The sequence below is a fragment of the Aotus nancymaae genome, unplaced genomic scaffold (assembly GCF_030222135.1).
Source record: "Aotus nancymaae isolate 86718 unplaced genomic scaffold, 86718_ANA_hifiasm-v0.15.2.pri h1tg000006l, whole genome shotgun sequence".
Taxonomy (NCBI): Eukaryota; Metazoa; Chordata; class Mammalia; order Primates; family Aotidae; genus Aotus; species Aotus nancymaae.
Window position 1 is genome coordinate 475780 of NW_026988417.1, and position 26221 is coordinate 502000.

At 51.8% G+C, this 26221-nt stretch overlaps 2 protein-coding genes and 1 long non-coding RNA gene across 8 annotated transcripts in view; 1 reads left to right on the forward strand and 2 right to left on the reverse strand.

The window, feature by feature from the left end:
- Positions 1 to 853: 853 nt before the first annotated feature.
- Positions 854 to 9431, reverse strand: LOC135270104 (uncharacterized). The gene is made up of 3 exons (XR_010338338.1): positions 8978 to 9431; positions 5125 to 5466; positions 854 to 1087 (listed from the first exon to the last, which is right to left on the reverse strand). It is a non-coding gene; the product is annotated as an uncharacterized LOC135270104 (long non-coding RNA).
- Positions 9432 to 9525: 94 nt separating this feature from the next.
- On the reverse strand, positions 9526 to 10656 carry TMEM271 (transmembrane protein 271). The gene has a single exon (XM_064364968.1). It carries the CDS (start codon positions 10654 to 10656, stop codon positions 9526 to 9528), a length of 1131 nt encoding a protein of 376 aa, XP_064221038.1.
- Positions 10657 to 11489: 833 nt separating this feature from the next.
- Positions 11490 to 26221, forward strand: part of PDE6B (phosphodiesterase 6B) — a 133661-nt gene continuing 118929 nt past the window's right edge. Inside the window, exons 1-3 of one of the 6 annotated variants that reach the window (XM_064365076.1) lie at positions 11490 to 12084; positions 12335 to 12948; positions 13349 to 13462. The gene's annotated coding sequence lies outside the window, so the exon portion shown is untranslated. Of the gene's footprint in view, positions 12085 to 12333; positions 12949 to 13348; positions 13463 to 26221 lie in introns of those variants that run through there. The other 5 variants (XM_064365086.1, XM_064365093.1, XM_064365081.1 and 2 more) reach the window with 5 other exon arrangements.

The window sequence follows — 26221 nt, forward strand, 5'->3', positions numbered from 1 at the left end:
CATGCATTTTCCTAGGTACCCACCAGGCAAGAGTCCCTTACCGCTTCCTCCCTGGGCCCCAGTTGCCCACAGCAAAGGCTGAAAAGTTGGCCTGAGGGCCCTCAAGGTCTTACTCTCCTTCCTCAGAAAAAGCACAGCTCTTGAAGGTTGGGGTAACCTGATCTGATCTGAGTTCTATGAAAATGCTACATCAAGAATGGAGAAGCAGGCAGGATGCAGTGGCTCACGCCTGAAAGCCCAGCACTTTGGGAGGCTGAGGTGGGTGGATCACTTGAAGTCAGGAGTTTGAGACCAGCCTGACCAACGTGGCAAAACCCCGTCTCTATTAAAAATACAAAAATTAGCTGGGCATGATGGCGGGTGCCTGTATTCTCAGCTACTTGGGAGGCTGAGGCTGGAGAATCGCTTGAACCCAGGAGGCGGAGATTGTGGTGAGCAGAGATCACGCCATTGCACTCCAGCCTGGGCAACAGAGGGAGACTTTGTCTCAAAAAAATAATGGAGATGAAGAAAAGATCAGGCGAGGACGTTCGGACAGTGTAAAAGGGAAACAGCAGATGTGGCGGGGCCGTGGCAGGGCCGTGGCGGGGATGTGGCAGGGCCGTGGCAGGGCACAGAAGCTGAACCTAGGCCCTGAAGGATGGGAGGAGAGCAGGGGGGCGCACAGCCCTCCAGGTGCCATTCGAAGTGTGGGCTGGGGCCTCCCGGGAGCCGCTGCCAACCCTGTGGGGGGCAAAGAGCCCCCTGCCTTCGGTGCTCCTGGGCAGTCTGGCCGCTTGCTGCTGTATAGTCCACCAGAAGCAAGACGATGACCACGCAGGTGGGAATGAAGGATTGTTTTTGTGGAGTACGTTGTATTTTAAAACAGGTTTTATTGATCCAAAAAAGTTACATTCCGTTGAGGATCAATAGCAGATAAGAGGCAAAATGTAGATGGTATCAGCCGAAGCCTCTCCAAGTGAAATCCACGTGAAATGGTGGCTTCCCTGGCAAAGTGGAGGTTTTAAGAAGCTGCTGTGGACCAGGTTCCATCACGGAGCCATCAGGGTTCCCGCTGCCATCCCACGAAGTCCTCAGGAGACTCCACCTGTGGGGACATAATGAGATCTGCACACTCATTTCCTACATTATTTTCTTCTTCCATGTTGTTGCTGTTTTTCTATTACATGCCGGAAGGCGGCAAGTTAAGCAAAGGCACCGGGCCACTGAGAAACCGAACCGGCTGCCATCGGGCCGCTGCCTCTGCCTCATGTGAAAGGCAGGTACCTAAGCACACAAACAGCGCAGACGTATTTAAATCCCGGAATTCAGTTTTCTTAAGGTTTCTGCCTTTTAGAAATTTTCTCTCGTATCTTAGTGAGAAAAATAATGATTTGGGAAAGGACACCACGCCGCTCAGCAAAGAGCTGGGCCTGAGGGTGACACGGGGTGCTGGCCTGGTTAGCGCCAGAGTCCAGCGTAGCAGTGCCTGGCACCATGGACCGGCCTCGGGGCCTAGAAACTCCTCCTGGCACCCCTGCCTCTCTGCACCCTCCACCCACTGCTCACCTGAACTCCAGCGCCCTCCCTGAACTGCTCCATCTTGCTGTGCTGGTCCACAGGTGATGGCTGCCCCACCAGCCTGCTACCACACGGACGTGACAGAGAGTTCAGGGAAGCTGCACGCAGCTCAGCACTGACAGGGTGCCCTCCCAGGGACATGCTCCTTTAGCGCTTATGCCAGTCCACAGCCAGGCCACAATGCCCTGGACAGGTTCCTCTTGCATCCTGGATGCTCCGGGCAGGGCCGCTGGCCTGGCCCTCAGATACTACCCAGGATGCCATGTGTGTGCATGTACAAGTGTGCAGCCATGTGTGTATGCGCTATACTGTGTGTGCATGTGCACGCAGGTGAGCACGTATTTATATATAGATACATGCATACATCCACACACACAAGAATGTGCCCATGTGTGTATGTGCAGGTGTACTGTGTGTGTGCATGTGTGTGAGCATGTGTTCATATATACGTGTATGCACACACACACATGCACGAGTATGCACCTATCTGTGTATGTGCAGGTGTACTGTGTGTGTGCACGTGTGTGGGCATGTGTTCATATATACACGTAGGCATACACGCACATGCACAAGCGTGCACCTATCTGTGTATGTGCAGGTGTACTGTGTGTGTGCACGTGTGTGGGCACGTGTTCATATATACATGTAGGGATACACGCACATGCACGAGCATGCACCTATCTGTGTATGTGCAGGTGTACTGTGTGTGCATGTGTGTGGGCACGTGTTCATATATACATATAGGCATACACGCACATGCACAAGCGTGCACCTATCTGTGTATGTGCAGGTGTACTGTGTGTGCATGTGTGTGGGCACGTGTTCATATATACATGTAAGCATACACGCACATGCATGAGCATGCACCTATCTGTGTATGTGCAGGTGTACGGTGTGTGCATGTGTGTGGGCACGTGTTCATATATACATGTATGCACACACACATATGCACAAGCATACACCTATCTGTGTATGTGCAGGTGTACTGTGTGTGCACGTGTGTGGGCACGTGTTCATATATACATGTAGGCATACACGCACATGCACGAGCATGCACCTGTCTATGTGCAGGTGTACTGTGTGTGCACGTGTGTGGGCACGTGTTCATATATACATGTAGGCATACACGCACATGCACGAGCATGCACCTATCTGTGCATGTGCAGGTGTACTGTGTGTGCATGTGTGTGGGCACGTGTTCATATATACATGTATGCACACACGCACATGCACAAGCATACACCTATCTGTGTATGTGCAGGTGTACTGTGTGTGTGCACGTGTGTGGGCATGTGTTCATATATACATGTATGCATACATGCACATGCACAAGCATGCACCTATCTGTGTATGTGCAGGTGTACTGTGTGTGTGCACATGTGTGGGCATGTGTTCATATATACACATAGGCATACACGCACATGCACGAGCATGCACCTATCTGTGTATGTGCAGGTGTACTGTGTGTGTGCACGTGTGTGGGCACGTGTTCATATATACACGTAGGCATACATGCACATGCACAAGCGTGCACCTATCTGCGTATGTGCAGGTGTACTGTGTGTGTGCACGTGTGTGGGCATGTGTTCATATATACACGTAGGCATACACGCACACGCACATGCACGAGCATGCACCTATCTGTATGTGCAGGTGTACTGTGTGTGTGCACGTGTGTGAGCACGTGTTGATATATACATGTATGCACACATGCACAAGCATGCACCTATCTGTGTATGTGCAGGTGTACTGTGTGTGCATGTGTGTGGGCACGTGTTCATATATACATATAGGCATACACGCACATGCACGAGCATGCACCTATCTGTGTATGTGCAGGTGTACGGTGTGTGCACGTGTGTGGGCATGTGTTCATATATACATGTATGCACACACACACATGCACGAGCATGCACCTATCTGTGTATGTGCAGGTGTACTGTGTGTGTGCACGTGTGTGGGCATGTGTTCATATATACACATAAGCATACACGCACATGCACAAGCGTGCACCTGTGTATGTGCAGGTGTACTGTGTGTGCACGTGTGTGGGCACGTGTTCATATATACATGTAGGCATACACGCACATGCATGAGCATGCACCTATCTGTGCATGTGCAGGTGTACTGTGTGTGCATGTGTGTGGGCACGTGTTCATATATACATGTATGCACACACGCACATGCACAAGCATACACCTATCTGTGTATGTGCAGGTGTACTGTGTGTGTGCACATGTGTGGGCACGTGTTCATATATACATGTATGCACACACACACATGCACAAGCATGCACCTATCTGTGTATGTGCAGGTGTACTGTGTGTGTGCACGTGTGTGGGCATGTGTTCATATATACATGTATGCATACATACACATGCACAAGCGTGCACCTATCTGTGTATGTGCAGGTGTGCTGTGTGTGTGCATGTGTGTGGGCATGTGTTCATATATACACGTAGGCATACACGCACATGCACGAGCATGCACCTATCTGTGTATGTGCAGGTGTACTGTGTGTGTGCACATGTGTGGGCACGTGTTCATATATACACGTAGGCATACATGCACACGCACAAGCGTGCACCTATCTGCGTATGTGCAGGTGTACTGTGTGTGTGCACGTGTGTGGGCATGTGTTCATATATACACGTAGGCATACACGCACACGCACATGCACGAGCATGCACCTATCTGTATGTGCAGGTGTACTGTGTGTGTGCCCGTGTGTGAGCACGTGTTGATATATACATGTATGCACACATGCACAAGCATGCACCTATCTGTGTATGTGCAGGTGTACTGTGTGTGCATGTGTGTGGGCACGTGTTCATATATACATATAGGCATACACGCACATGCACGAGCATGCACCTATCTGTGTATGTGCAGGTGTATGGTGTGTGCACGTGTGTGTGCACGTGTTCATATATACATGTATGCACACACACACATGCACGAGCATGCACCTATCTGTGTATGTGCAGGTGTACTGTGTGTGTGCACGTGTGTGGGCATGTGTTCATATATACACATAAGCATACACGCACATGCACAAGCATGCACCCATGTGTGCATATATACATTCATGGCTTCCCCCTAAACTGCATCAGGATACTAACCAGGAGTAAAAATTTTCATCACCTTCAGTTTGATATTTACAACAACCAAGCGTTTGACCAATTTTTAGAGTTAGATGATTGTTTAATTGAATTTTCAGTCAAAAATCTCAGTTGTGTGGTTCAAATTCATGTCACCAAGGGCAGAACACCTGCTCTGACCGAGGAAAGGTGTCCCACCTCAGATATCTGAGGCCCTGGGAGCTCCCATTCATTGATCCTAAAACACATGGCTCGCTTGGTGACCATGCTGCCCATTCTGCACACGACACCATGGGTTACCTCTGCTAAGTTATCCCTTAAAGTCAACACCACCTAGCCAGCCACATGAGCTGCGAGCTCCTACTGCTGAGACAAATCACAGCTTTGTGTTTAAAACAGTGACTTACAAACTCAGCATTTTGCCATGCAAAAATGCTAAAATTTGTTTAATTCTTTATCTTACCATCATAATAAACTCTTCACAGGGAAGCAGAATAAGACTTATTTTTAGAAAGGTCCAATAACCGGCCGGGTGTGGTGGCTCACACCTGTAATCTCAGCACTGTGGGAGGCTGAGGCGGGCGGATCACCTGAGGTCAGAAGTTTGAGACCAGCCTGGCCAACATGGTGAAACCCTGTCTCTACTAAAAATACAAAATTAGTTGGGCGTGGTGGTGGGTGCCTGTAACCCCAGCTACTTGGGAGGCTGAGGGAGGAGAATCGCTTGAATCCAGGAGGCAGAGGTTGTGGTGAGCCAAGATCATGCCACTGCACTCCAGCCTGGGCAACAAGAGTGAGACTCCGCCTAAAAAAAGAGAGAGAAGAGACAGAAAGGCCCTAGAACTGGCATTATTTTGCAAGTAGCACAAAGAACGCACTCTCAACCATTAACTTCAAGTTTTTTTTTTTTTTTTTTTTTTTTTTTGAGACGGAGTTTTGCTCTTGATACCCAGGCTGGAGCGCAATGGCGCGATCTCGGCTCACCGCAATCTCCGCCTCCTGGGTTCAGGCAATTCTCCTGCCTCAGCCTCCTGAGTAGCTGGGATTACAGGCACGCGCCACTGTGCCCAGCTAATTTTTTTTTTTGTATTAGTAGAGACGGGGTTTCACCATGTTGACCAGGATGGTCTCGATCTCTTGACCTCGTGATCCACCCGCCTCGGCCTCCCAAAGTGCTGGGATTACAGGCTTGAGCCACCGCGCCCGGCCAACTTCAAGTTTTAAAAAGGTAGGACGAACATGCACGAAATTGCTGCTGTGAGCTGGATAACCTCAGCGTTCAGCGCTGCAGCAGTCACCAGTAAACCAGTGGGAACTAGGAAGGAAGGCCGATGTCTTCATGATCGTCCACTCATTTCCCTGAGAATTGATCTTTGGGGCAATTTGAGCTTAGGAGTATGTGGGATTCTATTTCCTCTGGTAAACTTTAAAAAAATCAAAGCTGTGTATTCCACATCAGTACATGAACACCTATGACATGGAGCTAAGGGATAGTCCTGGAGCTAGGGACACTCAATCCTGAAACAACTCATCTAACTTTCTGGTCACATGGAAAAGGCCAGTTTGCCCCAGCTGGGTCTTTGTGCACTCCTGGATTTTCCTGCTACCCAGGCCAGGGAGGTGCACACGGGGACAGGAGGGTGTGCACTCAGGGACAGGACAGGTGTGCACGCAGTGACAGGAGTGTTAGCACGCAGTGACAGGAGGGTGAGCATGCGGTGACAGGAGGGTGAGCACGCAGTGACAGGAGGTTGTGCATGCAGGGACAGGATTGGTGTGCACACAGTGATGGGGTGTGCACATAGGAACAGAAGGGTGTGCATGTGGTGATAGGTGGGTGTGTACACAGGGACAGGAGGGTTTGCACACTGGGGCAGAAGGGTGTGCACGCAGGGACAGGAGGGTGTGCAAGCAGGGACAGGATTGGTGTGCACACAGTGGCGGGGGTGTGCACATAGGAACAGGAGGGTGTGCATGTGGTGATAGGTGGGTGTGTACACAGGGACAGGAAGGTGTGCACACTGGGGCAGAAGGGTGTGCATGCAGGGACAGGCGGGTGTGCAAGCAGGGACAGGATTGGTGTGCACACAGTGACGGGGGTGTGCACATAGCAACAGGAGGGTGTGCATGTGGTGATAGGTGGGTGTGTACGCAGGGACAGGAGGGTGTGCACACGGGCAGAAGGATGTGCACACAGGGACAGGAGGGTGTGCACACTGGGGCAGAAGGGTGTGCACATAGGAACAGGAGGGTGTGCATGTGGTGATAGGTGGGTGTGCACGCAGGGACAGGAGGGTGTGCACGCAGGGACAGGAGGGTGTGCACGCAGGGACAGGAGGGTGTGCAGGCAGGGACAGGAGGGTGTGCACACTGGGGCAGAAGGGTGTGCACGCAGGGACAGAAGGGTGTGCACGCAGGGACAGGAGGGTGTGCACGCAGGGACAGGAGGGTGTGCACACTGGGGCAGAAGGGTGTGCACGCAGGGAGAGGAGGGTGTGCACGCAGGGACAGGAGGGTGTCCAACCTGCTCCTGGCTGTGGCCTCTGCCCCCAACTATGTTCTGCCTTCTGTTTTGTCCCAAGAAACGCCTGACACTTTAGAGAGGTCACTGATCTTGATCACAAATTTGAAAGCCTCATAAGGCATCTAACATTGTAAGCTGTACAAAACAATTAAGACTAAACGCCTTGGAAACAAAAAGCACACAGGAGGTTTGACTTTTTGCGTCTGTGCTGCCCATGCATTTGCTCCTGCAGGGCAGTGCCTGGCAGCCTTCTGTAGGGAGTCGCCAAGTGCCCACCCCCAGGGAGACCCACCTGGCTGCCCCTGCCTGCTGTGTAGCTCTGGAAGGCTGGCCTTGCAGCCACCTGAGAGGCCTCTGCTTAGGAAGCAGGAGGCCCCGGCTACGCCGTGCTGATTGGATGCAGGCAGACAGAGGGAAGGATCTTAAAAGTCACACTGCGCTGCCAGCGACCGCAGCTTTGCTTAGGTTGATGACTGCTGGGCTGGTTGTCCTAAGGCAGGAGAGGACTGGGCTGTGAGGACAACAGGGACCAATCAGGTCATGTCCTCTGTCTGGCTGGACCTCCTTTCTCACTCTACCACGCAGGGATGCCTATTACGGGCTGGTATCTGAAGAGGCCTGAGGATGAAAACCTAGGAAACTGGCTGTGAGTGATTCTTTGTCCTCCAGCAGCATCCACATAGCAAGGAGAGGCACTGGCCTGAGCTTTGCAGTGACTGAGCAGGCATTAGCAGGGGCAGGTTTGCCAGCTCCGGAGATCAGCCCCCTGAATGGTGACAGGTCTCACTTCTCATCATGGAAATGCAGCAGGAGCCTCCTCCCTCTTGTGGCCTCTGCAGCAGCAGGGCAGCCCAGCCAGGTGCCAGGTGGGACGGGCCTTGGTCACCAGGGGTACAGGGAGCTCTGGCTTTGGGCAACTAGGGGCTGAAGAGAGGCCTCACTCCAGAGCCTGCACCTGAAAACGATGCTCCATCCTTAAATTTGGCCACTTTTTCACAGCTATGAGACTTCTGTACACAATACAGGTATTACACGTGGTTTCTGTAGCTTCTCTCTCCTAACTGCTCTGAGCTGGCACTCACCCCGCAGAGCACCGGCTGCCTCCGCTCCCCCAGCGGGAGGTACACATCTTTTCCACCAGGCTGTGGCTCCGCTCCCAGCTGGTCAGGGTCAGCAGCTGCCTGCCCGGCGCCACAATTCCAGCATGTGGAATCACCTTTTCCCAAGACTTGGAGCTGGCCTGGCTCCCAGCCAACCCACCAGACAGACGGGAACACACTCCAGCAGCATATGGAACACATTTCATATCATGTGTGAAAATACACACACACATATCCTGATCATTTAAAAGTATTACCTTCACATTAATTAAGGCTATTACGGGGTATATTTTAAATGAAATGCTATCATACTCAAAATTACCGGATTAACGCGTTAACAGGAAAATTATGCCAGAAAAACTATGACTGATTTTCCAAAATAGGATTAGATTGTTCATATGTATTAAGCAAAAATAAGCTCTGCTTTGCAGTCGAAACCACACAACCAGTTTCCAAAAAGAGAACTGTACGGGACGTGGCATCAGTGTCTCTGCACACACAGAGAGTCAGCTTCAGAAAGAGGCTGGATCCAGTCAACTAGCTAGCGGAATACAACCGTTCAAACAACTCGACATTTGTCCGACCAAATGCAACCGTTTCCCCCCACGCTGACTTGTGTGTAGACAGCCTCTAATTCCAATTCGATGCATCATCTCCAATAACATAGCAATTAATTTAATAAAGGAACTCACCAATTTTAAATTGCAATAAATTTACCAAACATTTTCACTGTTTATGGAGAGCTTTACAGTAAGAAAGTATCGACAAAAGCAGGCACATCCGTGTACAAAGTGTTGCTGTTGGGTGTTTTCACTTCTTCTTTCCTGAATTTCCAGCTGCTTTGCGTCTCTGTCCTGTCGGCGGCGCGCTCTTCCTCCGCGGGAAGCCGCCGTCCCGGGGCGGGCGCTCGCTCCGTCCCCCTCGCCTCGGACCACCAGGCAGAGCCGCCCCAGGGTTTGGACTTGCCAAGAAACGTGCGGTCGGGCCAGTCAAGCCCAAACATTTATTGTAAACTTGGAAATGGAATCCAGATATGAACGACACAGATAAGAAGAGAAACCTCCCGATACAGAAACGGTCACACGAGGGGCCCCCTCCTGTGGTCACGGAGCCCCGCAGAAGAGCCACGTGGAAGAGGCGGCGCCCCCGAGGCCTGGCCCGGGCCCCCGCCCCCGCCGCCCGTCCTCCCTCGCCGCGGGGGTCCTGAGCGGGGCGCGGGGTGGGGGTGCGTCCCGCGGGCTCAGCAGGCCGCCCGGCTGGTCTCCCAGGGCCGCGGCGTCTCGCAGGGCGGCCGGCAGCAGTAGGGGTAGGAGGCGTTGAGGTCGGGGTCGGAGGGCGCGTACCCCGGCAGCTCCACCGACGGGTGCCCCCCGCAGCGCACCTCCGCGCCCGCCTCGTCCAGCGCGTGGAGGACGCCCACGTTGATGTAGGAGACCGCGTGGTGCGCCGCGAAGCCCGCGCAGTCCCCGGGGGCGGCCAGGTCCGAGTCCTCCGGGGACAGGATGGAGGCCTCGCTCGGCCGCGGCTGCAGCCGCCGCCCCCGCCGGCCCCGCCGGCCCCGGCGCGCCCGAGAGGCGGGCGGCTGCGCGCGGAGCCCGGAGCCACCGCGGGGCCGCGCCAGGGCCCGGCCTCCCCTCCGCCGCCCGCGCCGACCGCGCCGGGCCTGAGACGACCGGTAGTTCTTGACCAGCAGGAGGCTGAGCAGGCCCAGCAGGCACTCGAGCGCGTTGAACACGGTGGAGAGCACCAGGCCGCGCTGGTAGTCCTTGAGCTGCCGGCACTTGGCGGACGTGGCGCTGTCCAGGGTGCTGCGGGCGCGCGGGGCGCCGGGGGCCGCGCCGGGGGCCGAACCCGGGGCCGCGCCGGGTGGGGCCGAGCCGGACGCCCGCGGGGACAGGCAGTAGTGCGAGTACTTGCGCTCCACCAGCGACACCGTGTCGCCGTCGATCACCGCGCCCGCGAAGGCGCTGAGGACGCCGAGCATGAAGACCAGGACGCCGAGCAGGAGCAGGTTCTGGCTGCCCGCCGGGCCCGGGGCCCCGGCCGCCGCCCCCGGCTCTCCCGGCGCGGCCTCGGCAGCTCCCGCGGGGGCCGCGGGGACCCCCAGCCCCGGGCCCGGCTCCTGCCCCGCGAGCGGCGGCGCGTCCCGGGGCCCGCAGCAGAGCAGGGCGGCGCCGAGCAGCGAGAGGCCGGCGGCCAGCAGCAGCCCCGAGTAGAAGGCGCCGGCGGCGGCCCCCAGGCGGAACGGCTCCCCGCGCAGCTCCGAGCCCAGCGAGAAGCACTTGAGGCCGACGGCGGCGGCGCTGAGCGCGCAGGCGAGCAGGAGGCAGGAGGAGAGCGCGGCGCAGGCCCCGCGGACGCTCCACTTCATCCTCCGCGCCCGAGCCGGCCCGCACCCCGCGCGCCCGCCGCCGCACGCCGCCGCCCCCGCCGCCTGCGCCTCCTCCCGGCGCCGCGCGGCCGGACCGCCGGCCTCCTCCTCATCCTCCCGCGTCCTCCCGGGCCCGCGCCGCCGCCGCCGCCGCCGGAGCCCGCATCATCCGCCTCCCGCCGGCGCCGCCGCCGCGACCCCGCGCCGGGAACGGATGCGGCGCCGAGGACCGCAGGGCGCGCGCGCCCCCTCCCCAGCCCGCGGCGCCCCTCCCAGGACGCTCCCCCCCGCCCCCCACCCCGCCCGCCGCCCCGCGCGCCTAGCCCTGGCGCCGCCCTTCCCCGCCCCCGGCAGCCCCCGCCGCCCCCGGGACGCCCCTCCGCCACCTCCTCGGGGACCGGGGCCCCAGGCCGCGTCTCTCCGCCCTCCTTCCCTATCCGCGCCCCTCTCCGGCGCGGGCCGCTGCGGGAACGGCGCCCTCCACCCCCAGCTCTCTCTCTCTCTCTCTCTCTCTCTCCTCCCCCCTCGGACCCCCTGGGCCCCACCCCCGGCGCTCCCCACCGCTCGGCGCCCCTGCGTGTGCGCTCCCCTGTCTCCCCTATCCGCTGGGTCTGGGCCGCACTTCCCACCCACCCGCCTGTCAGCGGCCTGGGGAAGTTATGGGGGTGCAGGGAGCAGGGAGAGGGGAGCTCGTGCTACGGGGGAGTGGGTATGCGGGAGAGCCTGGGGAAAGAAGGGGAAAGGGGGAGCCTGGGAGAGGAGGGAGGAAAGGGACGGAGACCGGTGCTGGGGGGGGGAAGGAACCCGGGGGGGGAGGGGGAGAAAAGCCCGGGTGCTGGGGGCGGAAGGAGCCCAGGGAGGAAGGGGGAGGAGGGCCTGGGTGCTTGTGGGTGCTTGGGGGAGAAGGAGCCCGGGGAGTGGGGGAGGGGACCGGGTGTTTGGCGGTGGAGGAGGGGGGAAGAGTTCAGGGCATGGGGGAGGGAGGAGCCCGGGGAGGGAGAGGGCGGAGTGAGCCAGGGAGGGGGTTGTCCAAGGCATGGGGACGGTCAGGGTCTCCGGGAAGTGCTGACGTGTGCCCGCGTGCGGTGTGTCGCTTGTGGGCGCGTGTGCGGTGTGTAGTGTGTTTCGTGTGTGCATGTGCGTGTGCGCGCGCGTGTGCGCGGGTGGGCCGTGTGCGCGCGGTTCGGGATGAGCAGGGGCGCTGACTTTTAGGACTAGCCGTTTGAACCAAGCTGGAGGTGACGTCTTAGGCAGAGCCGTGGATGAGTCTCGTTTGGTTTTAGTCTACAAAGCGCTTCTGGATCAGACAGGAATTTTCCCCAGACGCGGGTGCACGTGAATTAATTCATCAGAAGGCGGTTCACGGCCTGAGTGAGGGGGACGCGGGCGGCAAATTCCTCCGCCTCATTCCTACCCTGACGATTCAAGGTGGGTGAGAGGAAGGCCGGGGTGGCGGGTGGGTGGGGTGGGAGAAGGTCACCTCCCCGGCCTCTCTGGGCCCTGCAGCCTCTTCCTGAGAGGAGCTGGCCTCGGCCCCGTGGTGGGGGGTGGTGGGGGCGTCTCCGGAAGGGCCTCGGCCCAGCAGCTGGGCCTGCACTCCTGGTCCCTTCCAGTTCGTTTCTGCTGCGGCGGCAGCGAGGCTGGGGAGCCGATGACTCACCCTCCTGGCTAATTGCAGCGTTAAATAACTTTGCGCCGGATTCGGTGGCTGCAGCCAGGGAACGCGCTCCGGGCGCGGGGGAGGTGCAGGTTCGCGCCGAGAACGCACCTCGGTCCCGGTCACCAACCTTAGCAAGTTGTGGCCTGCGGAGCCCTCGCCCAGAGCGCACAGCTTCAAGGCCCCGAAGGGCACGGCGTGGACCCGGGCAGACCCCCAGAGGCCCTGTCTGGAGGAAGCGGCACCCACAGCCTTCAGGCAGTGCGGGCGCAGGCCCCTCGCCCACCTTCACGGAAACCATCTGCCCGTGTGAATCTCTGCGAAGGCCCTTCCTGCGCTCCCTGGACTTGTGCGTGGGATTTACTTCAACGGTGATGGCTGCGAGGGGGACGAGCATGTTTCACTGTATTTTTAGCAGAGAGTGCAGATTTTAGAACCTCGCGAGCGGTCCTGCGTCCCTGCACGACGCCTCGCCGGAGCAGCGGGAATAGTGACCCTTCCTTTGCGTCGATGGTGCATAGGTTTTCAAAGGACAGTGTGTAAATCGGCTTTATAATAGTCGTGGCACCCACGCGCGCGAGCAGACTTGCCATGAGCTGACTTCCACCGATTATTTCAGTTTCCAGGGAAACGAGGTTTGCAGCCACCTCCGGTGAGGGCCTCTCCGTCCCCAGTGCGGGAAGGCTGCTGCAGCCGCAATGATTAGGCTTTGAAGGAGGAAGTGAACTGATGGGGCCTCATCCTCCGCCCTCCCTGAAGGCTGGGGGTGGAAAGATGGGGCTGTGCCCTCTGAGGGCAGGGAGAAATAGCTTGGAGGGGTTCTGCCGTCAGAAGTCCCATAGGAGGCAGGTCGGTCCTGCAGAATTTCTCCCCAGTCTGGCCTCTAGACGCCCCGATGCCTCCCGGCCCCTCACCAGACGCCTCCATCCCTCTGACGCCTGCTCCTGCCACGGGCCCTTTGCACCTGCGGCTGCTGCAGCCTGGGTGTGTCGCCTCTCCACATCCCCACCCGGTGTCTGCGTTTACATTTCACAGGGGCTCGCTTCACCCCACGTGGGCGTAACTAAGTTTTGTGGGATCCCACTGCCCTCCAGGTGCCGCTCCGAATGCTCCACACAGCTTTTCATCCAGTCCTTGCAGCATGCTAAGGTAGGCGGCCCCACTGTCCTCAGAGGCTTCCCAGGCATGAGCCAGTGACAGGTGCACCGCCTCCCTGCCCTCCCCTGCCGCGGCAGACGGTCCTCCGTAACAGCCAGGGGTTCCCTGTGGTCCAAAAGTGTGTGTCCCTGCCAGACTGGGAGCTCAGCTACCCTCCCCCCGCCCCCACCCCGTCAGGATCTGGCTTTGCCCCAGCTGTGTGGAATGAATGCATGAACAAATGAGTGGGTGGGTGGCTCAACTTGTGACAGGGCAGAAAAGTCCGCTGGTTCTGCTCAGAGGCGCTTGGGCCAGGCGAGGCAGGCCACCAGGCAGGCAGACAGGGCCCCATCTCCGTGTTGGGGGTGGGGAAGGGACTCTGTGAGGGCGGGCGAATGCCCCAGCAGCAGGAACACCAGGAGGAGACCCCCTGGAGCTGGCGCACAGAAAAGTCCCCAGGTAGGAGGGGCAGAGTGGGGGCGATACCATGGGGCAGCAGGTGCCCACCCAGAAGGGTCTTCGAGCCTTGCTGGGAAGTTCGGGCTTTACCCTGCAGATAAGGGATGAGGCCCTGCCTGGTGTGTCTGGAAGGAGCCCTGCCACTGGGAGCGGGCGGGGTGGCTGCCCATCTCCCCTCATCTCCCATCTCTTCCTGACGCTCTGCAGATGGCCAGTGATGTTCCTGAGTGAGTGACATTGGGTTGGCAGAGAGGGGAGGGGAGTCTGTGGCCCCAGTCATGCAGAGCTTCCTTGCACAGTCTGTTGAGCCCACAGGCACCCTTCAGCAGCCCTTCCCTCTCAGGGTTGGCCTCTGCACTTGAGCTGGGTTCGCTTAAAATCAGAAGTGGAATTGGGAGCAGACGCAGGCACACGTAGAACGCCGATTCCGTTGCTTTCGGGCAGAGTCCCGTCCCCCAGGCCCACCTGTGAAACCTCCTCCCGACCCTTGACCCCACTTCATGAGGGGACCTCAGGAAGCTGCAGGCTTGTCTGGTGATTTTCGGGCTCAGGGAGGGGCACCCACCTCAGAAAGAAGCACCACACTCGTGAGAAATGACTGTGATAGGTTGCTGGGGAAAGAGGAGTTATTTTAAAAATCACAGAGCCCATCATGTGCCCGCACGTTCTCACAGGGCATGTAGTCCCTGCGGCCGCCTCTGTGCTGGGGCCACGTCCTGTCCTAACGGCAAGGAACTGAAGCCCAGAGACGGTGTCAAAAACACTCGTGAGGTTTCTCTGGTTATAACAGCAATTGTGTTAATCCAAGAATATTTTTCCTATCAACTGTAAACCTTATTTTAATATTTACATATTTATGAGCATTTAAAATGCAGTCTCCTAGAATATTGACTTCAATTGATTTGGCTGATTCTACTTATTTTTACTAATTTGCTTATCACTTCACTTTTTAGTACTTTGGTTTTTTTGAGGTGGAGTCTTGCTGTCCCCCAGGCTGGAGTGCAGTGGTGTGATCTCAGCTCACTGCAACCTCCACCTCCTGGGTTCAAGTGATTCTCCTGCCTCAGCCTCCTGAGTAGCTGGGATTACAGGCACGTGCCACCACACCTAGCTAAGTTTTGTATTTTTAGTAGCGATCGGGTTTCACATATTGGCCAGGCTGGTCTCAAACTCCTGACTTCAGATGATCCGCCCGCCTCAGCCTCCCAAAATGCTGGGATTACAGGCATGAGCCACCATGCGTGGCCTCTTTTTAGTACTTTTATCCTTTATTTTTTTAACTACCTAAATACCCATTTCAAATTATTAATATTCGCCCTCTCTTCTCCGAGAACAATCACTATTGATCTTCCACTGACACAGAGACATTGTGTGCATCTCTGTGTAACTCTGCACAGCTGGTGATTGTGGAAAGAACTTACTCGGAAAACCACAGCCAGTGAGTTCTTGGAGACACGATAATGCCCCTTAATTATTAGCTTAAAAGCTTTTGTCTTGTGAAATGTAAGGGATCCACAGAAACATCATGAAGTATACACGTAATAGCCTAATGACTTATAAATGAATATCTGTATACTTCCCACCCAAAAAGCAAGAATATAGCAGAATTTGAGTACACGACCCACACAGCCTCCCCCCCACCAGAGCTGCTGCTGAGTTCATGTGAAATCACCTTCCTGCATTTTTTTATACTTTTATCACCTGGACATGCATCCCTAACCGTTCTAGTTTGATTTTGCCTGGTTTGTGAACTTTACATTCATGGGATCACATCCGGCTTCTTTCATTCAGCCTCGTGTCTGCGAAACGTTTCCATGTTGCACGCGACGGTGCCTGACTCGCCGCGCGAACACGACACAGTTTGTCACCCACCTCGCTGCCGATGAGCATTTGTTTCTAGTTTGGGGATGTTATGAATAAATTGTGAACCATCTTATCTGTGTGCCCTGATGTACTTGGACATGCATTTCTGTGGTATGTACTTAGCGAAATTGCTGGCTCACGAGTATGCCTATCTTCAGGTATCACTTTGTGTGCCTTTGGCATTGAGATACAATTTATGTGCAAAAGCAATCATTCATGTTAGGTGTACAAATCAGTGAGTTTAGACAACTGGACACCTTGGTACGAGTCACCACTGCCGAGGTGACCCAGCACCGTCCCAGCGTTCCCCCAGTTCCGTTTGCCGGCATCCTCTCCCTCCATTCTGGGCACAAGCAAATGTGACCTGCCCTCTTAGTACAGAATTCCACAGACATAGACTCATGCGCGGTCTCTCACGTCTGGCTTCCCCCAGCGGGCAAAACGCTACACGAATCAGCGCATCGCTTGTTTTCGCCGCCGAATAGAATTCCACCAACATTTGTTTACTCATCCACGAAATGATGGACATTTGCTGTTTTTCCATCTGAGACTGATATGAATCATGCTGCTATTGTCATTCGAGGACGAGTCTTCTGTGAACATCTGTTTTCACTTCTCTTGGGTACATCCTCAGACGTGGTATTGCTGGATCGTATCAAAAGTTAATATTTAACTTTCAAGAAACTGACAGACTGTTTTCCAGCGTGGCTGCACCATTTTGCATTCCCAGACTGACGTGTGAAGCTCCTGACGCCCCACGCCCTCGCCGGCCCACGCTGCTGTCACCTTAATCATGCTGACCGTTCCGGTGGGCTTTCAGTGGTATCTCACTGTGTTTCAATTCGCATTTCCTTGACGACTGATGGTGTTGAGCCTTTCACGTATCTTTAGTAAAGAGTCTATTCAAATCCTTTGCCAACTTTAAAAAAGTTGGGTTGTCTTCTTGTAATTGAGTTTTAAGAATTCCTTATATGTTCTGAATGTAAGTTACTTATCGGATAAATGTTTTGCAATATTCTCCCCGAGGCTTTGACCTACCTTCTCACCTTCTTATCAACGTCTTTTAAAAAGCAAGACTTTTCCATTTTGATGACATCCAATTACTACTTTTTTCTTTTGTGGTTTTTGTGTACTATTTAGGAAATAATTGTGAAACCAAGATTGCAAATATTTTCTTGTCTTTCAGAAGTTTTATGGTGGTAGCACTTAAATACACATCTGTGATCCACTTTAATTAATTTTTGTGTGTGGTGTGATGTAATAGTCAAGGTTTTTATTTTTGCACATGGATATCCAGTTTTTCCAGTACCAAAATTTGAAAATAATCACCATTATCATTAACTTACCCTGGCGCTTTTATTGAAAATCAGTTGACTGGAAAATGTGGATTGATTTCTAGGCTCTCAGATCTGACCCATTGACTTATATATCTTTTTTTTTTTATGAAATCTCACTCTTCTTGCTCAGGCAGAAGTGCAGTGGCACAATCTCGACTCACTGCAACCTCCGTCTCCCGGGTTCAAGCGATTCTCCTGTCTTAGCCTCCCGAGTAGCTGGGATTACAGGCACATGCCACCATGCCAGGCTGATTTTTTGCATTTTTAATAGAGACGGGGTTTCACCGTGTTGGTCAGGCTGGTCTTGAACTCCTGACCTTGTGATCCGCCCACCTTGGCCTCCCGAAGTGCTGGGATTACAGGCGTGAGCCGCCGCGCCCGCCATGTCTGTTCTTAGTCGAGCCCCACAGTACCTGGATGGTTGTAGCTCCATAGTGAATGCTGGAATCAGGTACTGTCAGGCCTCCAACATTTTTCCTCTTTTTCAAAATAATTTGCCTATTTTAAGTCCTTTGCATTTCCATACAGATTTTAGACTCAGCTTGTCAATTTCTTTTTTTTTTTTTTTTTTTTTTTTTTTTTTTTTTTTAGAGACGGAGTTTCGCTCGTTACCCAGGCTGGAGTGCAATGGCGCGATCTCGGCTCACCGCAACCTCCGCCTCCTGGGTTTAGGCAATTCTCCTGCCTCAGCCTCCTGAGTAGCTGGGATTACAGGCACGCGCCACCGTGCCCAGCTAATTTTTCGTATTAGTAGAGACGGGGTTTCACCATGTTGACCAGGATGGTCTCGATCTCTTGACCTCGTGATCCACCCGCCTCGGCCTCCCAAAGTGCTGGGATTACAGGCTTGAGCCACCGCGCCCGGCCTCAGCTTGTCAATTTCTACCGGAAACCGTCTGTCAGGTTTTGATTGAGATTGTATTGAACATATATCTTAATTTGGGGATAAACAGTATGTTAGCAATATTGAATCTTCTGCATTTATTTAGTCTTCATTAATTTATCTCATCAATATTTTGTAGTTTTCAGTGCTCAGGCTTTGCACACATTTTGTTAAATTTTCCTATAAGGATTTCATTTTTTAATATTTTTTATTTTGTAAGTGTTACTTTAAAGAAATAAGACACCCTGCTTATTTTTTTTTTCTGTGTTTTTTTTTTTCTTTTTTCTTTTTTTTTTTTAATAGAGACGAGGTCTCACCATATTGTCCAGGCTGGTCTTGAACTCCTGGGCTCAAGCAGTCCTCCCACTTCAGCTTCCCAAAGTGCTGGGATTACAGGCAGGAGCCACCACGCCCGGCCAGATACCCTCGTTAGATTTTTGTGTCTATTCTTTTTTTTTTTTTTTTTTTTAAAGAGAAAGAGAGAGAGAGAATAGGAAGGAGGAAAAAGGAAGAGAAAGAGAGAGAGAGAATGGGGAGGAGGGAGAAGGAAAAGAAAGAGGGAGAGAGAATGGGAGTATTGCTTTCTTGCCCAGGCTGGAATGCAATTTAGTAATGGGTATTGAAAAGCTCTTTTATACTGATAATTATACTTAATGATGTAGTCAGGAAGGAATAAGGGAAGAAAATAACAAACAAACAGCCAACCAATATTTAATTTAAACCTATGAAATGCTATGCGATTACTGAGGAGTGATTTACTTCCAATTATGTAGTCACCTTTGGAATAGGTGTGAGGTAGTAATGTATGTTTTGTGTATTTGAAGTGGAGAGTTCTATAAATGTTTATTAAGTTTACTTGTTCCGGGTCAGAGTTCAAGTTCTGAATATCCTTGTTAATTTTCTATCTCGTTGATCTGTAGAATCGTTAGCTCTTCTTGTTACATTGATCCTTTTGCCATTATGTAATGTCATTCCTCGCCTCTTTTGATCTTTGTTGCTTTAAAGTCTACTTTATCAGAGGCGAGAATTGCATCTCCTGCTTTTTGTTTATTTGTTTATTTTTACTCTCTGTTTGATTGGTAAATCTTCCTCCTTCTCTCTGAGTCTTTGTGTATTGTTGCATGTAAGATGGGCCCGGATGCAGCATACCGATGGGTTTTGGCTTTTTATCCAATTAAAATATATATAAGTTTAATACCGGTGTTTGATGCTAACTGGCTGTTTTGCCCATTAGTTGATGTAAATTTTTTATTGTGTTAAAGTTCTTTGCTTTTTGATATATTTTTGGAAAGGCTGATATTGGTTGTTCCTTTATATGTATAGTGCTTCTTTCAGAAGCTCTTGTAAAGCAGGCCTGGTGGTGGTGAACTCTCTAAGTACTTGTTTGTTCACAAAAGATTTAATTTTTCCTTCGCTCATAAAGCTTAGTTTGGCTGGATAGGAAATTCTGGGTTGAAAGTTCTTTTCTTTAAGGATGTTAAATATTGGTCCCCACTCTTTTCTGGCTTGTAGGGTTTCTGCTGAGAGATCTGCTGTAAGTCTGATAGGTTTCCCTTTATGGGTAACCTGACCTTTCTCTCTGGCTGCCCTTAGTATTTTCTCCTTCATTTCAACTCTAATAAATCTGGCGATTATGTGCCTTGGGGTTGGTCTTCTTGAAGAATATCTTTGTGGTGTTCTCTGTATTACCTGGAGTTGAATATTACCCTGCCTTGCTAGGTTGGGAACGTTTTCCTGAATGATATCCTGAAGAGTATTTTCCAACTTGGATTCATTCTCTTCATCACATTCAGGTACACCTATCAAACGTACATTAGGTCTTTTCACATAGTCCCATATTTCCTGGAGACTTTGCTCATTCCTTTTCATCCTTTTTTCTGCATTCTTGTCTTCCCGTTTCATTTCACTGAGCTGGTCCTCGACTTCTGATATCCTTCCTTCTGCTTGATCAATTCGACTGTTTAAACTTGTGCATGCTTCGCGAAGTTCTTGTGTTGTGTTTTTCAGCTCCATCAATTCACTTATATTCTTCTCTAAATTGTCCATTCTCGTTAACATTTCGTCAAACCTTTTTTCAAGGTTCTTAGTTTCTTTGCATTGGGTTAGAACAAGTTCTTTTAATTCACAGAAGTTTCTTATCACCCACGTTTTGAAACCTGCTGCTGTTATTGGAACACACGTGTAATCTATTAAGCCTTGTTCCGTTACTGATGAGGAATTGCAATCCCCTGTAGAGGGAGAGGCATTCTGATTTTGAGTATTCTCTACCTTTTTACGCTGGTTTCTTCCCTTCATTATATATTTGTCCGTCTGTCGTCTTTATAATTACCAACTTTCTAACTGGGTCTCTGACGTCCAACTTGTTGATTCCCTGCGCCGAAATCTGAGCAATCCACTGAGCCGGCCAAAACAGCGGTGTTAAGATTGATGGTGCTTTTCTGCCTGGGAATCTCCGGACTCTGCGCCAAGAACTGGCGTGCTAAGGCACCAGCAAAACCGCCACGCCAGCCACAAGAGTCGCCCTGGCGACCCGTGGAGCTCCTCCACTGGGAATGTCCTGGTCCGTGAGCAACAAATATTCGTCTGAAAGTGTGGCGTCCTCTCGTTCTTTGCGCTTTCACTGGGAGGTACGTGCCCGAGCTGCTAATCATCAGCCATCTTGGATCTCTCTGATTTTTGTGTCTATTCTTATTTCTTTAGAGTAAAATTTACTTTAATAAATGTTACTATATACATATATAGTATTAATATAAAATTGTTACTAGTACATATAAATACAATTAACTTTTCAGATTGCCCTCTTACCCTGTGACCTTGCTGAATTCACTAATTCTAGCAGCCGCTTTTGTGTATTTGGTAAGATTTTTCTACATAGAAAATCATGCCGCAGGTAAATAGAGCCCGTTCTACTGCTTCCTTTTCAAAGTGCATGCTTTTCTCCCTGCTTTACTGCATTGGCCAGGTCCTCATGCATAACAGCGAATAGAGATAATGAGAGCAAACACCGTGCCCTGTGTCCTGTCTCGGTGGGAAGCATTTGGCCTTTGTAAGCTGTAATTTTATTGTAGATGCCTTTTATCAGGGTGAAATCTATCTCGATCTCCTTGCCTGTTTCTATCATGAATAGTTGATGAGTCTTGTCGAACGCCTTTTTTCCCTGTCTGTTGAGATGATAATATGGTTACTTTCTTTTTCAGCCTGTTAGTGTGATGAATTGCACTACAGTTGCAAATGTCCGACCTGGCTTGTACTCCTGAGATGAAGCCCGCTTGGTCACATGCAATATTATTTTAATATATAATGGATACGACTTGCTGTTCTTTTGTTGAGGATTTTTGTGTTTAAGTTAATGAGGATAATGTTTGTAGTTTTATTTTCTCGTAATGTTTTTGTCTTTGTTTAGTGTCAGGGAAATGCTGACTTCACAAAGTGAGCTGGGAAGTACGTCCTCATTCTCTTCTCTGTAAAATAGTTGTAGAGAATTGGTATTCTTCCTTAAGTGTCTAGCAGAAGTCACTTGCAAAGCCGTCTGGGGTTGAAGTCTTCTTTGGGAATGGCTTTGACTATAAATTCAATCCCTTTAACAGGTTTAGGGCTATTAAGGTTATAGAATTTCTTTCTTGAATGAGCTTTAGTGTCCTGTGTTTTTCAAGGAATTTTCCATTTTATTTAAGCTTTTAGATTTGTTGGTATAAAGTTGTCCCAATATCTCCTTAGATGTTATGACTTTTACTGTATATAAAACATACCTCAATAAAGCTGAAAAAGTAAAATGTAAAAAAATCCCTTTTAGTCAGGCACAGTGACTCATGACTGTAATCCCAGCACTTTGGGAGGCCGAGGCAGGTGAATCACCTGAGGTCAGGAGTTCAAGACCAGCCTGGCCAACATGTTGAAACCCCACCTCTACTAAAAATATAAAAATTAGCCGGGCATGGTGACTGTGCCTATAATCCCAGCTACTTGGGAGGCTGAGGCAGGAGAATCACTTGAACACAGGAGGCAGAGGTTGCAGTGACCCGAGATCGTGCTCTATACTCCAGCCTGGGAAAAAATAGCGAGACTCCATCTCAAAAAAAAAAAAAATCCCTTTTTATTGATTTTTATCTATAGGGTCTGTCATGAAGTCCCCGCTTTCGTTTCTGATGTTGGTAATTCGTGGGGTTTTTTATGTTGTTTGTTTGTTTGTTTTTTGAGACACTCTTGCTCTGTCGCCGGGCTGGAGTGCAACGGTGCAATCACGGCTCGCTGCAGCCTCCGCCTCCCAGGTTCAAGTGATTCTCCTGTCTCACTGAGCCTCCGACACCACGCCCAGCTAATTTTTGTATTTTTAGTAGAGATGGGGTTTCACCATGTTGGCCAGGATGGTCTTGATCTCTTGACCTTGCGATCCGCCCGCCTCACCCTCACAAAGTGCTGAGGTTACAGGCCTGAGCCAGCGCGCCCGGCCTCGTGTGTTCTCTTTTTTCTAGATTTGGCTACAGATTTATCAGTGTTATTGATCATTTAAAAACTTAGCTTTGGTTCCATTCACATGTATACTTTGCTTCTGCTCTTTGATTATTTCCTTTAGTTTTCCCTTCTTTTCCTAGTTCTGATCTGAGACCTTTCTTATTTTCTTGTATAATTTTTAATGCTATAAATTTTCCTTTAAACATTTCCTTAGTTATATTGCACAATTTTCCTTATGTTATGTTTTCACTGTTATTCTGGTAAACATATTTTCTCGTGATATTTGTGATTTCTTCTTTGACTCCTTGGTGTTTAGACGTGAGTTAATTTTTAGCCATTTGGGGTCCTCTCTAGATGAGTCGTTGCTGCAGATTTCTAGTTCGTTACTGTGGTGGTCTGGAAACACTCTGAAAGATGTCGATCTTCTGAAGTCGGTTACACAAGCGTGCGGTCCGTCTTGATGAATGTCTCACATGCGGCGGAAAGAGTGCGCGTTCCGGAGTTGCTCGTGGTCACCGTCTCTAAACGTCAGGGTCAGTTCGCAGTGTCGTTTGGGTCTTCTCTACGCCTTTTTCTTTTTGTCTGCTTGTTCTGTTACTGAGAACAGCGTGTTAAATCTCCAGCTATGATCGTAGATTGTCTGTTTTCCCTTCGGTTTTATTAGATTCTGTTTATAGATTTTGGCATTCTGTTATTAGATGTGTATATGTTTGTGATTGTATATTCCTATCGTACTGAACAGGAACTAAGCTTTTTTGTCTCTTAATACTCATTATATTGAAGAACAACTTGTGTGCGATCGATACAGTACTGCAGGCCATGTGCAGTGGCTCGTGCCTGTAATCCCAGCACTTTGAGAAGCTGAGGCAGGAGGAATGCTTGAGGCCAGGAGATTGAGACCAGCCTGGGCAACATAGTGAGACCATCTCTACCAAAAAAAAAAGTTTAGGGAATCAGCCAAGCGTAATGATACGTGCCTGTAGTTCTACACAGGAGGCTGCAGCAGGAGGATCGCTTGAACCTGAGAGTTGGAGGTTGCGGTGAACTCTGATCACACCACTGCACTCCAGGCTGGATGACAGAACAAGGCCCTGTCTTACACACGCACACACACCCTCAGCTGTGACAGCTTTCTTACGCTAGCTGTTTGCATGGCATATAATCTTGAAGACAGCGTAAGGTTGGTCCTTGCTTTCCTAAGTCAGTCTGACCATTTGTGCCTTTTGCTTGGGGTGCTTCATCTCCGTTTGATGCGATTATCTCAGTGGTTGCAGCTACAGGCTAGTCTCTGTCTCATCTGTGTTCTGCTCCTCACTTTATTCTTTCTTGCCTTCTTGTTCATTAATGTTATATTTGGACATGTTTGTCTTCCTTCTTTAGTGGAGGTAAATTTCCATATCATTATTTTATCCATTAATACCAAGCTGCACCGCTGGTTCAAATTTACACCCACGTCCCTTTCTTAATTACCTTTCTCAATCTTTTAACTTTTGTTTTTTAAAATTTTGTGTGTCTCTAAATTTTCTGGTTATATCCATTCCGTCTCCTTCCACATATTCTGATTTTATAAAGGGTGGGCAAGCGTGCCCACAGACGTGGCGCAAAGGAGAAAGCCGGCTTCGTGAGAGCTGAGAGGAGGCTTATCCCTGCTGCCTGGCCCTGCACCTGCTCCTCCAGCAGCTTGAATCCATTTCTCACCATCCAGTCTTCACCCTCAGCAACCCAACTTGAGCCACTCAAGACCCATGAGCCAAACGGATGACCATCATTACTCCGGGTAGGCAGCAGCTTCGAACAAGATGGCCTTGTGATTCCAGGTCACAGCCACCTGCTGCCCTCAGAGGAACGACCCACCCCAAATCCAGATTCCACCATGCACGGCCATCAAACATGAGGCCACCTGGGGACGCGTCATGGGGACTGGGTGGATATAAGTCACGTTTCCAGCTACGTTTGGATAACCTTTCTATGTGCGATGAAAGGTGGTCCCAGCTTCTGGACTTGGAGTTTGGAATTCTGTTTCTAGCTGCCCTGAAACACGCTTGGGACACAGGCTTGGAGGACGGAGCAGCAAGGGAGCAGCGTCTCAGCGTCACGTCCTGCGGAGAGGGGCAGCGTTTGGCGTCTTCCGAGGCCGACTTCTCAGCAGAGGATCCCTGTGCCTGAGGCCACAGTGCCCAGAGGTGCTGGGTGGGGCGGGGGATATGGGAACTGGGAAGCAGCCCCGTCCCTACCCCTCCCAGCTGGGTAGCGAGGATTCAGGAGTTCGCAGAACTCTGCCTGACACTGTGCTCAGGCGCGGTCTGGGCAGTGTCTTCACGTCATCAGCAAACGCATCTGGGCTTTCTCCTGTTGGTCCTGGGTGACTCCCTCCATCACCCTTCCACGCACGGGCCCATCTTTTGTCACGCGCCTATGCTGTCTACAGCAGGCTGGGGACACGCAGGCCTGACTGAGCATGGTGAGATCCGGAATTTGTCCTCATTCAGTGAATGTTCTTTAGATTCTTGTTCAACATTTATTTGGTAAGAAGTGGGTGAAGGTTTCCACCGATGAAGACCTTACACTTCCTCAGGAACGTTAGGTACCGGCTGTCCTTTTGCTCACAGCTTTGAGCTTTTCTCGCTGCACGAGTCAGCGTTCTCTAGAGGGACGGGACTAATAGGATCCATGCATCTGTGAAGGGGGTTTCTGAGAACTGACTCACACGATCACAAGGTGAGGTCCCACGACAGGCCGTCCGCAAGCTGAGGCTCCAGGAAGCCGGTCCCAGGCCCGACACCTCGACGGTAGGGACGCTGACGGCGCAGCCGTGTCTGTGGCCGAAGCCCCGAGAGCCCCTGACAAACCACCGGTGTGAGTCCAAGAGCCCCACAGCTGAAGAACTCGGAGTCCGAGGTCGGAGAGCAGGAAGCACCCAGCACGGGAGAAAGACGGAGGCCGGAAGACTCAGCCAGCCCAGTCCTTCCACGGTCCTCTGCCTGCTCTATCCCGGCCGCGCTGGCAGCTGATGAGACGGTGCCCACCCGGGTGGAGGGTGGGCCTGCCTCTCCCATCCGCTGACTCCAGTGGTAATCTCCTGTGGCAGCACCCTCACAGACACACCCAGGATCAGTGCTTTGCATCCTTCAATCCAGTCACGTTTGGGTTGGGTGATGACACTCAATGTGAGTATTAACCATCACGCTCCCCAACTCAAAAAAGCAAAGAAAGAAACAGGATCCCCCAAAACACAACTATTTCTCAAGAGTGTTTGTGAGCTGTGCGGAACTTGCCCAGGGCTGCAAGGGTACGGTGGTTTCTAGGCACACGGCACCCCTGGAGAAAATTCCCACCATCTTTTCTCCTGCCACGCCTCCCTCCCAGCCTCACAACCAGACCAGACCCCACTGTTCAGTCTTCCAAGCACCTCCTTTCTGGACCTCCCTCAGGTCCCCGTAATCCAGGGCAGCTCAGCTCTGTCCCCCCAGCTCCTGTCTTCAGGCTTGAGCGGCTCCTTCCAGCATCTCTAGGCCACCAGACACCACCTTAGAAAGCTTTGGGGGTAGTTTTAAAATGGATTTGTCTTTTATGAGTTCATGTTCAAACTAAGGGAGTCAGTTTACTCGCAGGTTTTTCTATTTCTGTGTAACAAATTTCACCATTTCAGTAACTTAACACAAATGCATTCCCTCCCTCCCTCCCTCCCTCCCTCCCTCCTCCCTCGCTCCCTCTCCTCCTTTCTTCCTCCCTCCCTCCCTCCCTCCTTCCTCCCTCGCTCCCTCCCTCCCTTCTTCC

What these genes read in the sequence shown, in the direction of transcription:
- TMEM271 (XM_064364968.1), bottom strand. Translation starts at nt 10,656, where the DNA reads ATGAAGTGGAGCGTCCGCGGGGCCTGCGCCGCGCTCTCCTCCTGCCTC.